The sequence below is a fragment of the Misgurnus anguillicaudatus genome, chromosome 25, assembly GCF_027580225.2.
Source record: "Misgurnus anguillicaudatus chromosome 25, ASM2758022v2, whole genome shotgun sequence".
Taxonomy (NCBI): Eukaryota; Metazoa; Chordata; class Actinopteri; order Cypriniformes; family Cobitidae; genus Misgurnus; species Misgurnus anguillicaudatus.
Window position 1 is genome coordinate 5,989,393 of NC_073361.2, and position 14,305 is coordinate 6,003,697.

At 37.5% G+C, this 14,305-nt stretch overlaps 1 protein-coding gene across 1 annotated transcript in view; it reads left to right on the top strand.

The window, feature by feature from the left end:
- The window catches only part of myo3a (myosin IIIA), a 97,613-nt gene that overhangs the window by 70,545 nt on the left and 12,763 nt on the right, over positions 1–14,305 (top strand). Inside the window, 10 exon segments of the mRNA XM_055182262.2 lie at positions 3,031–3,184; positions 3,302–3,390; positions 3,516–3,645; positions 6,750–6,835; positions 7,056–7,100; positions 10,761–10,838; positions 10,945–11,150; positions 11,555–11,666; positions 12,465–12,627; positions 12,956–13,079. Coding sequence (XP_055038237.2) covers positions 3,031–3,184; positions 3,302–3,390; positions 3,516–3,645; positions 6,750–6,835; positions 7,056–7,100; positions 10,761–10,838; positions 10,945–11,150; positions 11,555–11,666; positions 12,465–12,627; positions 12,956–13,079 — 1,187 coding nt within the window.

Consider the following 14,305-nt stretch of genomic DNA (forward strand, 5'->3'; position numbering starts at 1 on the left):
CTTTACTCTGTACTAGGAGATTATCCCTATAGAGGGTGTGCATTGACGTCACTTTTCCACGTGATCACGGGAGAGCTCGCCCGGATGTTTGTATTGGGAAAAATTTGCTTCACTACATTCTAAAGCATAGAATCATACTGTGTATTCTGTATTATACAACAGTTCTTTCTGGTTCTCGAATCTGATTGGCTAAGAGCTATGCGATATTGTGCTGATAACGGCACTGTAACCGCTTCACCTTTTGTATTATTCCGCCACCTAGTGAATGGAGGTCCTAAGCAGGCTCATCTCTGAATGGAAAAACACAGACGCGCTGTTTGAATCACTCTCCGTGCGTCTCATTAGTTTACTAGCTCATAAATCAGTCTGTGAATCCCCAATCGGAAGTTATTCCGTCAAAGATCAGCGCTCTTGGATGTTACGTTACAGTTAATGAGAGAAATGTCTTGTCACATCGTGTGGACGATTAACACTTGGAAAGAGGAATATAGACTCTCGTTTTTTTTTCTGGAGCTATCTCTTATCAGAACGCGAAAACACCGTGGAACTGCAGGTAAGCACCGCAGCTTTTAAATGTGGACATTGATCATTTACTTTATCGTGACGTGACTATTAAAACATGTTATGAGATATCGCCACTGGTATATTTATAAGCAGCATGCAAAAACATCTCTCTGACACTTATAAAAAAACGTTTTGTATGGTATTGATAAGAACAAAGTTTAATAATAATAATCGAGTGCTCGTATCGCGTTAAGAATAAATGAGAAAGCAATAGTAACATTATACAAGTATAGTTTTATTAACTTTTACCTCGCGCCAAAACAATAACAACACAAAAGACACTAAATATGAATAAAAAAACAAGTAATAGTTTGATCATGACACCAAATACTTCTGATTTGATCTCATTTTGACGATCATAAACAAACAAGGCCAACATGAGAGCCGGGGAATCCCTGTCAGAGATGTAGCCCAGAGAGGGCGGTGGTCAGCGGGGCAAGTGAACACTGACGTCCGCTCATGCTTTGGTTCTCATTCGTACCGAATCTCACTAAGCAACATTCAAACAGGCGCTATCTTTACTAATCGACTGCAGATTTAAATATAATACATATACATTCTCGACTGAACTAATCTTAAAACTACACTTTGTGACCAAGAAACGGTAATATAAAGAAACGGCTTTTCCGTCCATTGAGTTGTTATGAGCTTCAAAGCAGCCGAAAGTTTTACCTGTCATTCTGGCCGCCCTCAAATTCGTGGCGGAAGAAGTACTTCTCAAACAAAGAGGCTTTTAAAATAACTCCGTTGTTGTTTTCTAGTTTTCGTTTTTCAAACGTGTGTCGTCGAACTGTTGTATAAAAGCAATATCGCTCTCGGAGTCGTGTGATATAGCTCTATATCATCACGGCTGTGATTAGGCCAGAGGCACGAGGCCGCAGGCCGATATTGCTTAAATATTGCATATTTAAATGTATTTAATACCTAATTAAATTAAAATTGTGTATTTTTACTTGAGTAAAAGTCCGTTAATGTACTTAAATATTAAATGTAAAACAAACGCGTGTATTTATGAAATGTAATTAAAAGAAAATTATGATAATATGCCATGACATGTGTTTTCCAAAAGGAAAACACGGATAAAATACAAATACTTGAAAAATACTTTTAAGTAGAAAGTAAAACCTCTGCTTGATAGTGACCCTAGCAACTTATCAACCCACCTGTGGTCTGTGGACGTTGTGATGAACTATGAATTTACTTCTCCTTTCGATGTTTTTTGTCAGTCTGTAAAACGATAGCTCCGAAATCTTGTTAATCTGTTAGTACAGTCTATTGCACAACGTCTTTTTCCCATTTCGACGCATTTTCACCGTGTTTTCGCTGATGTCACGCTGAACTCAAATGCTGCCGCTCTGTCTTTTGCCACTCAGTGGGTGTAACTGCAGTCCCTCTCGCCGACGGTGATGTCATGTACATACCTTCTGTACTGTACATTTGTGACACTATTGTGTGTGCTATGGTGTCCAACATGGTTTCTATGTCAGTTATAAGCAATCTTTCTGCAGTCAAAACAGGGCAGGATGACTTACATGACTTGTTGAAGTTAGGGTTAGGGTTATAGGGCATTACATGGTTACAAGGCCCCTGCTTATCTGGCTGATATAATTCATCTTCACACCCCACTCCGGTCTCTCAGATCTAATAACCAAAATCTGCTATCTATGCCACATACTCGTTTAAAGACATGTGGGGATAGCCTTTGCCGCCATGGCACCCTGACTCTGGAATGCTTTGCCAACCAGTTTTAGGTTTGCTGAGAATGTGGACATTTTTAAGGGACAAGTGAAGACTCATTTGTTCAGGTTAGCTTTTGAGTAATCTATGTTCATGTTATATTTATCATTTTATGTGTTTTATTGGTTTATTTTCTTTTTTCGCTTATTTTTTATTATGTTGTACATTTTTATTGTAAATCGCTTTGTGACCTTTGTTTTTGAAAGGGGCTGGATAAATTAAATTTACTAACTTACTTACTTACTTAGGGGTTCAAATTTCTAACTTTAAGTTTGGGCAATAGTAAAACGTATGCGTGACTTATCTGACATCACTAATAATATCCAGCCTAGATACTGTATGTGAAGATGATAAAGCACTTAATGGATATAGAGGAGGATCAGGGACCCCCAGTACATTTATCAATTAGGACTGGATTTATAATTTTGTTATGATGGTTACGTTGCAAATGTTAAATCTTATTTTATTTTTATTTTTTTGCATACTACATTACATTTTACCTAAATGGAATTTATCATGGGAATGTTATACTCAAGTTCATTTAATTAAGTTTTAATGTTATTATTAGCATATTCATGCATTTTTGTTTGATGCCTAATTTAATTTTTCCAAAAAAATTATTTTGCTTTCAAACAATATTTAAAAAGTAATGCAAAACTGGACCCTCAAGGGTCCCTGGACCCCCTGTTAAAGACCCATGGTCTAAAACCTCTCGTAATTATTGTGTAGGATGAGTAACTCACTGAAGACGTGGATGCTCGAGTGATTGAGTATGAAGACAACCGGCCTCTGCTGGACCTCTTCCTTCAGAAGCCCATGGGCATGTTATCTCTACTGGATGAGGAGAGCCGCTTCCCTCAAGCAACCGATCAGACGCTTGTCGGCAAGTTCTTTCTTTAAACATCATAGAGTTATATTGGTATTAATCTTGGTTGGTTGGTTCGATTGTTAACCCTAACCTAGCCCTTAACTACTACTAAATGTCTTCTGTTCATTTCAGAGAAATTTGAGGACAACTTAAAATCTAAAAACTTCTGGAGACCAAAAAGAGTTGATCTGGGCTTTGGAATCCATCACTATGCAGGCAAGGTAGAAATATTACATATTTATGCTTTACATACTACAGAAATAGAAAAAGAGAGAACTATGCAAATTTAGTTAAAACATACAGTAATTATCCATGTATTGCATGTATGTTTTCTGTATGGTTATAGGTTATCTACAATGCCAGCGGGTTTCTGGCTAAGAATAGAGATGCTCTGCCAGCTGATATTGTTCTTTTGCTGAGATCCTCGGAGAACGAATTGATCCGTAAATTGGTTACCCACCCGCTCACCAAAACAGGTATTTTTAAAGAGCTTTTGGTTTGCTTGTTTAAATGAGGTGGTTTCTGCTGTACATTTAGTTATTATTCAATAATCTCAAAAATGCACTTAAATGCCAAGTCCAGTCATGCAACTCTTCTGTGCTGCTGATGGGTTCTTATAAAATGGCAACACAACTAATCCTTTCTTTTCTATCAATGTGACCTATTTATTTCGATTCTATCCTGATTCATCTCAATGCAGTGTGCCATGGGTTTATTCCTCGCCCCCCACCTCCCCCAGCACCACCTGCCTAGAGCTGCTACGGGGTTCTCCCTATTTCCTTGCAGCAGTATGTTTTCCTGTCCTCTGAAATTATCTGCATTTTTCAGCAAAAGTCCTGCACTTATGCCAGCGGCAGCAGCGTAGCAGATCTAGATCACCAAGATACATTATTCAGGATTGAAACTCAAAAACCTTTATGTGTGTTTGACCCTTATTTGTATATTACTTTTTTAAACAATGAGAACTAATAATGTGTCAGTTCCTATAGCTTTAACAGTAAAACCAGGGCCACCTCACGTGGTATAAAAACAACAAAAACACAATATACTATATATATATATATATATATATATATATATATATATATATATATATATATATATTATATATATATATATAAATGGTTACTGCACTTTACAATAAACAAACATTGTTAATTTTTGTAAGGGTTAGACAACTAAATAAGGTAAGCAAGCAAGCATTCATTTACCTATTAATATTATAGAAAGCTTTATGTAATTGTGAACTTGGAAGTAGCCTACAGTATATACCTGTTGCAAAATAAATTACTGAGTTTAACAGTCAAAGGCACACAGCTGAACTTTTTGGCCACTAGGGGGTGCCAGACATGTATTTTTCACATTTAGCGCCTCTAGAGGCCACAAGCGCCGCAGCACTATCGCAAAGGAAAAGAAGACAACTCTTTAGGTCACAAAGTGTCCCTTCCAGCTTGTCATATGAATATAATTTTATGTGTTTTATTTTTTTCAAATGGCAAAAGATCGCGTAGCTCACGTTTACACGCCAGTTGTAATGGTGGTCGCTTGGTTAAAGTTTATATAAAAAAATTGCCTTAAAGGGGAATCGAACATGGATCGCCCGTGTCCTAGGTCCAGTGGCGTAGCAAGTGAGTCCCGGGCCCATATGCAAAAAAAATTACGGGCCCCCTTAAGCCAAAGCCCCCCCCCCCAACCTTTCCCGTTGGCACTGTTAACTGTGGCGCGCAGGTCTGTTAACAACATATACTTTTAATAAGGTAGTCAAATATTTTTACTTTACTTTTTACCTTTCAAGGGTAGATTTAAATAAAGAAAAACGAAATGTTTTGGGTAGTTTTGATTTGTGACTAACTTCTCCGCCTTCTCTTTTCTCTTTGAGGCCCCACTTTTATGTTTATATTTGATAATCCTTAAGATTCATGTACATAGCCGCTATAGTAACCTCTCACACTGTGTTTTCTGGGGGGGTTTTTGGTGCGGCGATGCGTCATGTAAAAAAACAGCCGCAGAGTGCAAAAAATAATAAACGCAAGAAATGACAAAGAAATTAGACATTGCGGAGAAATAAGAAATCACTACACATGATATGCATACAGAAATATATTTATTGCTGCCACAAATAAAAATTTAATTGAATTTTTTTTTTATTAAAAGCTGGGGCGGGCCCAGAGCCGGGCCCCCTATTGGCCCGGGCCCGTTTGCATGTGCATACCCTGCATGCCCAGACGCTACGCCACTGCCTAGGTCCATGACACCACCATGGCGCCACAATGTCACATGATATAAGTCTCTCTCTAAACTCTCCAAGTAGCCTCCAGTAAAATTCACGTATGCAAGCAATATAACCTTACTTACTAGTCCAAAAGCATGACGGCCAAGTCAGTATCGGTCAGAACCCCTCCTCCGTAAGTTCACGCCAGCTAACGAACGCTGGCCCAATATAATTGATCCTCGTCCTTCTTTTTATTCTGTCACTCTCCCGTTTTCTCTTTCTGGTCTCCTCCAACAAAACCTTGAGTTTCTTTTTCTTATTTGCTGCTTCAGCCATGACAAAAACATCAGGAAAATAAATAGTTGCGCTCTCATGTCCGAATTTGAGGAAGTGGAGGAAGTGGCGTATGCCGTAAAGCAGTTCTTTTTTGTGCTCGGGTTACTACTCGAAACCCCAAGTTTAAAAGTACGAGTAAAAGCGATCAGGCTATTCGACATGTCATTCAACCTATTTTAAGTCGATGTACCATCACAAGGGTCTTGAAAATATATTATGAAGGTTGAAAAACTACAAAGTGTCACTTTAAGCATGAGGTTTATTTGGGCTTTTGTGTATTGTAAAGATTAGTGTAGCACAGGGAGTATTTTAGCGCATAGCATGCTGTTTTCAGCTGGGTCTTTTGTGCGTTCCAGGACCTGCATCTGCCTCCTCACCCCTCTGCTCTAATATGCATTTTGCGTTCCGGCACCTTTTGTTTTACAAATTAAGCAATGAGTAAATCCAATACTGCATACTGTACATCCAAAGGGGTCTGATAAGATGGACGTAGGGCGTCTGAATGACACAGACAGAGATTCACTGCTGATCGTTTCCAGGAAATCCACTGAGATGTCTAATCTTCGTTCACAACAATAGTCTTTTGTTAGTCTGCCTCAGCTTCTTTATGTGTCACAGCGTTGACCTCTGAGATGTGTGGTCTCCTCTAATCTGAAGCAATGTCCTTGACATACTTTACCTTTAAATAATCATACAGGTTATCTTTGAAGAACATGTCATTTTAGATTTCTAATATCTGTTAATAGCACTTTATACCATGGGGGTGTTGAATGCTTTATTCCAATTGGTTGAAAAATTTGTTCAATGGGTATGCATTATTTTTAGACACCTAACCTGTCAAGTGTATTAAAATAACCACCAGAACAATGTCTGTGGTAACTGCGGTATAAGCAGGATAATTGACTCCGGTCCATTGAATTATTTGAAAATAACTCGTGGCACATTACCCGATGTGCATTATTTTTGACTAATTCAATGGCCCGTCATCAATTATTCCTTACGTAATATGTAAAACAATATTTCTTTTTGAAGGTAACCTGGCTCACACTAAAGGCAAGACTGCTGGATCTGCTCGTATGGTCACAAACTCATCACAACGCACAACTAACTCTGCCAAGGTACCTTTATGCCAACTTTGCCAACCTCCCTCCTTTTTTAATTTTCTATATGAGACTTCTATATGTAAATAATCTTTGTTCATTGAATGGTCTTAGATTATAAAATAGTCACCTCTTGCCAAGTGCAATTAACTTTTTCCCCCCACTATGTTTATCTCCTCATTTCTTTCTTATCAATGAAATATTAATTTCTCCTTTCAATAACAACTTCTGTCTAAAGCTGGAGGTTCTCATGTTGATCCGTACTGCTGTATCAGTCAGTGAGGTAATGATATTGTGGCTGTAGTATTTGTGCTGTTCAGTAGAGAAGTCGTGTTAGAGAAAAGGTCAGACGACTTTGTGCCCACTACTGTATAAATTTGAGGAAATGGTGCTATTTGTGAGTGGAAATCTTTAGATTTTTCAACATTCCATTTGATAAAGTCACTGCTTAATGTTCGGAGAAATTATGTTTTTCAATTTTAGGCCAAAAGATCAAAAGCTATACCACCACAGACATATGGGCATGTATCTAACATACAGTAATTAAATCTTGGTAAATATTGTGAAAGAAACTTGTCTTAAACATAATGATCTCCTAAAAGCAACATTAAAAAGATGAAGTGAAAAATCACAGCCTTACAAAGATGAACAAAAAACTAAACAATACATTTTAATAAACCATGCAATCTAGAATAATTGTGTTATATAATATATAGTTAATTTTATATTTAAAGGTGCCGTGTGTAAATTTGAGCGGCATCTAGTGGTGAGGTTGCGAATTGCAACCAACAGCTTAATCCACTGCTCACCCCTCGCTTTTGAAACCCATAGAAAAGCTACAGTAGCTGCCACCGGGCAAACATGTCACTGTTGGAGACAATTTAGTAAAAAAAATGTCCGTTAAGGGCTTCTGTAGAAAAATGGCGGCACAAAATGGCGACTTCCACGTAAGGGGACCCACGTTGTATGTGGATAAAAAGGTCTCGTTCTAATTTAATAAACACATAATGGTTCATTTTGAAAGGTCTTTATACACCCCTGATCATATAGTTTTGTATATTATTTTGCATTTCTGTCAAGAGATCCTTCTAAAAATTACACACTGCACCTTTAAGTTTGAAAGGAGCAATCCTTTATTATTATTTAAAGTTAAATATATCAAAAAATGTGAGTACATTCATTAAGCTGTTCATTATATCAGTAGTACGTCTGCACACAAATAGCACTGTTTTCTTGTCTTGTGACATTACCTTTCTATCTGTACTGTTGCTGTAATGCATTTGTAGATTGAGTGATTTAAAGCTTGAATAGTTTATAACATTCACATTAGAATTAAGTGTCTCTGTGCAATGAAGAATTGCATTCATGTGTTTGTGCACTTGTGTTTCTGGGCTTACTTGTGTTCCAAGTTAAATGTGTTTCGGCATTGAGTTCATTATTTCTAAGAAATTTATTAAGAGAACACATGATCTACTTAAAGCCTCATTCAGGTTGTACCCAGAAATGAATTAGGGTCTAAACATATTGAAATGATGTCTTTGATGAAGACCTGCATACATTACCATTTATTTGCATATTAAAACACGGCATCGTTAGAAATTTCCGATGAAATATTCTGTCCATTTTAAACCATATGAAATCAAAGCACCTGTGTCAGTTAAGAGTTAATCTGCTTATCTTTAATGTTGTTTAAAGAAATTGTTCATATCAACATATCAACATACATATGATGCGCTAAATAAAATTAAATAAGTTCGCTGAACTGTAGCTGGGCATCCCAGGGAGAACCACATTTGTTATTTTTTAGGTTTAGTTATCGAAAATGTTTTTTTGTTATTTCTTTGTGTGATGTTCTGTACATCGTGGCTTTAAAATGGTATGAGGAATCATTTAATGAATATTAGTATAGCCTTTTATTTTAACTTAAAAAAGATAAAAATGCATCGTCAGTTTCTTCTTTGTTCATCACTTGAAAGGCAGTTTTGGTCACTTTATCAGAAAGTTGTTTCTGTGTCCTGCTTTTGAAAGAAAATAAAGTGTACCCCTTTTTTTCACTACCCGTTCTGGTCCCCCTCCCAACCCATCCACACACCCGACTATAGGCGAGATTCAACAATTCTGACTCGAATGTGTAAATCCTTAGTCGAGGACACCCCTAAAACGTTGTTTTGCTTAATACAGAAAGCTGCTGTATAACTATTGATAAAGTTAAGTGGCTTAATTTATAAAATGTCACGTAGAAACCTTCCTAACTTTGATCTTGTGAACATTTCTCAATGCGAATATGTGCAATTCATAAAACTAATATATGCACAGAAAACACACGTGTGTCTCTCTTTTAGATGTGAAATTCGCAAATTGTCTTGAATTGTTGCACAGCTGAACAGTTTCAGATCTCCACCTTGTAAACGATGCTTAAAGGAATAGTCCATTTTCTTAAAAGAAAAATCCAGATAATTTACTCACCACCATATCATCCAAAATGTTGATGTCTTTCTTTGTTCAGTCCAGAAGAAATTATGTTTTTTTTAGGAAAACATTGCAGGATTTTTCTCATTTAATGGACTTTAATGGACACCAACACTTAACTCAACACGTAACTGTTTTTTTCAACGGAGTTTCAAAGGACTACAAACGATACCAAACGAGGCACAAGGGTCCCATCCAGCGAAACGATTGTCATTTTTGACAAGAAAAATATGCACTTTTAAACCACAACTTTTCATCTAGGTCCGGTCCAGCGCGACCTAACGTAAATGCATAGTGACGTAGGTAGGTCACGTGTTACATATATAAAACGCACATTTGCGGACCATTGTAAACGATAAACTGACACAAAGACATTAATTAGTATCATTCCACATACAACAACGTCGGAACGGTCCTCTTTCAACACACTTGTAAACACTGGGGCAGAGTTTCGCGTTCGTCCTCTGTGACCTCTTGACGTATTGCGTGAGGTCACGCTGACGCTTTCAGGAGCGGAGGACTATGAGAAGTTGTGGTTTAAAAGTGCTTATACCACGGGTCTGTTGAATGCTGCATTCTGATTGGCTGAGAAATGTTCTATGGGTGTTGATTATTTTTCTGTAAACCGCACACCTAATTTTTCAAATGTCTTAAAAATAGGCACAAGAGCAATGTTTGTGGTAACCGTGGTATAAGCGGAATAATTGACTCCGGTCCTTTGAATTATTTGAAAATCCGCTCCGCTTCGCGTCGTGCCGCATTATCACCTTGGTGTGCATTATTTTCTTATAATTCAATGGCCCGTCGTCAATTATTCCTTACATATTTTTATTTTTATTGTCAAAAATGACAATCGTTTTGCTGGATGGGACCCTTGTGCCTCGTTTGGGATCGTTTATAGTCCTTTGAGGCTCCGTTGAAATAAACTGTTACGTGTTGGTGTAAGTGTTGGTGTCCATTAAAGTCCATTAAAATTAGAAAAATCCTGCAATGTTTTCTTCAAAAAACATAATTTCTTCTGGACTGAACAAAGAAAGACATCAACATTTTGGATGACATGGTGGTGAGTAAATTATCTGGATTTTCTTTTAAGAAAATGGACTTTAATTAATGCCCTTAATGTCCTAAAATTAATTTCAACCGCAAGAAAGGCTTATTTTCCAAAAACCTACAAGCAAAAGTGCCTACATCTGCTCAGACCCTGACGTGGTCCTAAGCGCTTTTTCATGTCAAAGACCGATTTTATTAGTTGCCATGGATTTTGCATGCACACACTTGCTGTCAATGTCAATACGTTTTTGATTTGAGATTTTATACTTCTAAATATAAATATATATTTTTAACTTTCCTTTCGGGAACACAAGAAATGCATGATACTGTACATTTACAAACATTGATTGTGTGTTAAAAACAGACCCCTATCAATAACTGTCAATGTCCATTTCAGAATGTTGAATGTTGTGTGTCTACACAGGTGGAGAGTACAGACACCACACATCACCCCAGAGAATCCACCAACATGAAAACACAAACTGTAGCTTCGTATTTCAGAGTAAGACTGCTACAAAAACGCTTACACTTTTAAGAACCAATAAAATTACACAGACAAGTCATTGAATTTGTCTAGAAGATCTAAATCTTTTTATGGTATCTTGCAGTACTCACTAATGGACTTGTTGTCGAAGATGGTGGCTGGCCAGCCCCATTTTGTGCGTTGCATAAAACCCAATAATGATCGGCAAGCCAATAAGTTTGACAGGGAGAAGGTTCTGATCCAGCTACGATACACTGGTATACTAGAGATCGCCAAGATCCGCAGACAGGGCTACTCTCATCGGATTCCCTTCAACAACTTCATTGAAAGGTCAGACAGATTTTACAATCAGAATATTTAAACTTTGTATAAATAAAGGCCTTTCAGTGCTGGTGTCAGAGTTGGTGCTTGGCACAATGATGCACAAAAGAAATGGGCCACATTTCCACTTAGGCATCACGTGGCGTCATGACACATTACACTGTGCTGTTTCAGCTTTATTGATCAAAATGGGAGCAATTTTGTCTAGGTGAAAAGATTGTCATATACTTTTTTCCAGTTCAAGAAAACTAGAAGGGCTTGTGTGATATCATTTTGAAAACGTTTGTAATGTGGTCACTTTGGGACCCAACTCTGGTACCAGCCTTGACAAAGACGTTTCTTTTTAGGTTCATTTCTGAATGTTATGTTGCTTTTTGGTTGAACTTTATTTTAGCAGCAATTATATGTTTCAGGTATACCATTTTAGCTTTTAAACCCAACGAAGAGCCAGTAGTTGGTCCAGAGACCTGTGTTGCCATTCTGGAGAAGGCTGAACTAGAGAACTGGGTTCTGGGCAAAACAAAGGTTTGTCATTACTGACTCATTATTAGTGGATGTGTCCTGTTTTGTGCAAATCTACAGATTTATTGAAAGTAGTTAAGTTGATATTGACTGACACTGCTGTCTCCTTGTTACCATGCACAATTTGGTAAAAAAAAAACCTTTGTTGATCATAATTTTGTTACAGTAATGCCCAACCTGATCTTACAGGAATTTGTATATATTTAGCAATTTAGCTAAATGATATGAATTAGAAGTGAATCGTACAAATGTGTTCGATAATTAGCAAAAAAAAAAACTAATAAAACGGATCTGTTAAAAAATTATAATAAAGGTATGCATAGGGGCTAGTACGGAGCCCCTAAGGGGACATGGAGCAAAAATTAAATAAAGTTTATTTTCGCGTGCGCACGTGAAACTATTGCATGCTCACGTAAAACTATTGCATGCTCACGTGAAACTTTCACGTGCGCACGTGAAACTACCGCATTTAGTTTCACGTGCTCATGTGAAACTTTTGTGTGAGCATGTGAAACTATTGCGTGCACACGTGAAATTTTCATTTTCGCGTGCACATGTGAAATTTTCGCTCTCACGTGCTCACGCAATAGTTTCACGTAAGCACATGAAAATAAACTTTTGATTTTTTTTACTCCAATGTCACCTTAAGGGCCCGGTAGGTTAGTTTCACAATCTGTGAAAATCAATTCCCAGGACATAACACACATGTTAAGGAACACGCTATGTACTGCATTTGATGTTTAATACAGCTCATGGCTGTTAACTGAGTGCTTACAGATATTTGATTGTATTTATGTTCAGGTATTTCTTAAATACTATCATGTGGAGCAGCTGAATCTGATGGTAAGACAAACCATGGACCGAATCATTCTGGTTCAGGCGCATGTGCGAGGCTGGCTTGCATTCAAACGATACTGTAAGATCCAGGAGAAGAGGGTACAAAGTGTTGTGTTATTGCAGTCAGGTGAGCTCACGTCATGTTAAAAAGACTCAAAAACCTAATAAATATCAGCTTGAACCATTATGAACTTGCTGGTCTGGCAGGGAGACCAGTTTGTCATGCTGTCATCTAATATGGTCTTTCTAGTGACCAGAAAACTTTTTGGTTAAGTAAGTTTAGAAACACCAGCATCTCATGTTAGCAACCTGCATTCACAAAGCATACAGTCCTTTGCTAGTCTTTTCAGCAAGGGAAAGTAAGACTTGAGTGTGCTGCCACAATGGATTAAAATGTATTCAAGAGTACATTAAATGAGTTTTAAAGAGCACTGAATCATGCATTCTCTTTGCAGTGTGCAGAGGATATCTGGCAAGGAAGAAATACAAGGAGTTACGAGATGAGAAGAACAATGCTGCTGTGAAGATCCAGGCCCATTACAGAGGACACAAAGAAAGGAAGAGCTTTCAAAGGAAGAAGTAGGAACTTTTCTTATTCTATACGCAACATTAGGACTCGCCATACGTAACCTGAAATACATTGATACAGGTAGATAACGCTGCATCTTTCGATGAAATGTCCACTAGAGGTGTTTTGTTTTGGGGTTAGATTTCTGTCTAATATGACTCAGTGACGTTCTTCTGGTCGTCGTTGACTCATCGTAAAAAATTAGAAGCTTGCCACCAGCAAGTAGCCTACTCAATCCTACTCAAAAAAGTCTCTAATGCTCAATCATAAGAGGTAAATATTCTAGGCTACTAAATATCTCAAGATGTTTGTTTTTTTAATAATAATTAGTGGTGTAATGGATCGCAGTTGATCCGTGATCGGTACAGATCACGACCCACGGTTTGGCTTGCATGCGATTCACGGATTAATACGCAAATTTATTTAAAATTAAATTTATTTGCACGTGTTTCAAAAGCTTGCAAATGTTAACACTTGAGTGATTTTAAACAATTTAACCGCAAAAAAGTCGCTAAAGTGAGCAATTTTTTGTTCGCACAGACGCACATGCGGTTGAATGTGTCCGGTCCAGCTCCAATCAAACGTGATTATCCCTATGCCCTTCGAAGATCAGAACTCTTGATGTATAAACTTGAGAGAGAGATGTGCTACTGTGTCTCATACTGTAGTCCATTGAAATACTTTTGGCGAATAAAGCACCGAAAAACAACGTAATTTTCACTTTATGTGGAGCGACTGTTTATGCTGCATCTTCTTCTGAAGCGCCGTTTGGAATTCGTCCTTCGTCTATGTGTGTGCGCTTGTTTAAGTGCACTCAACAAATGTAAGCATGTCAGAATTACAGTTATGCCGCTTACATAATATAGCCTTTTTTAATGTTTGATGACAAGATAGTGGCTTAAGTAAAATTATGTAGATTAATAATTTAAGTTTAATGTCCTAATGATCAGCCTACTTATTTGTATGTCCCACAGCTGACATGGAACGTTATTAACCGGTTTGGGAATTTTATTTTTTTGTTCCAACCAATTTAATGGTTGAACTGAAAACCCTAAAAAACTTAAAAAAAAAACTGTTTCTGCTCGGAACGAACCAATTGGGAAAAAAATCTGGTTCAAAGCCCTGGTTTTTACAAAGTTACAAAGCAGACATAGACAAAAATTAAGACCTACGGAGAAAAAAGCAGCTCCAGTGCCTCTAGTAGACACTCCAACAGGAAGATGTGGCGATATGTACC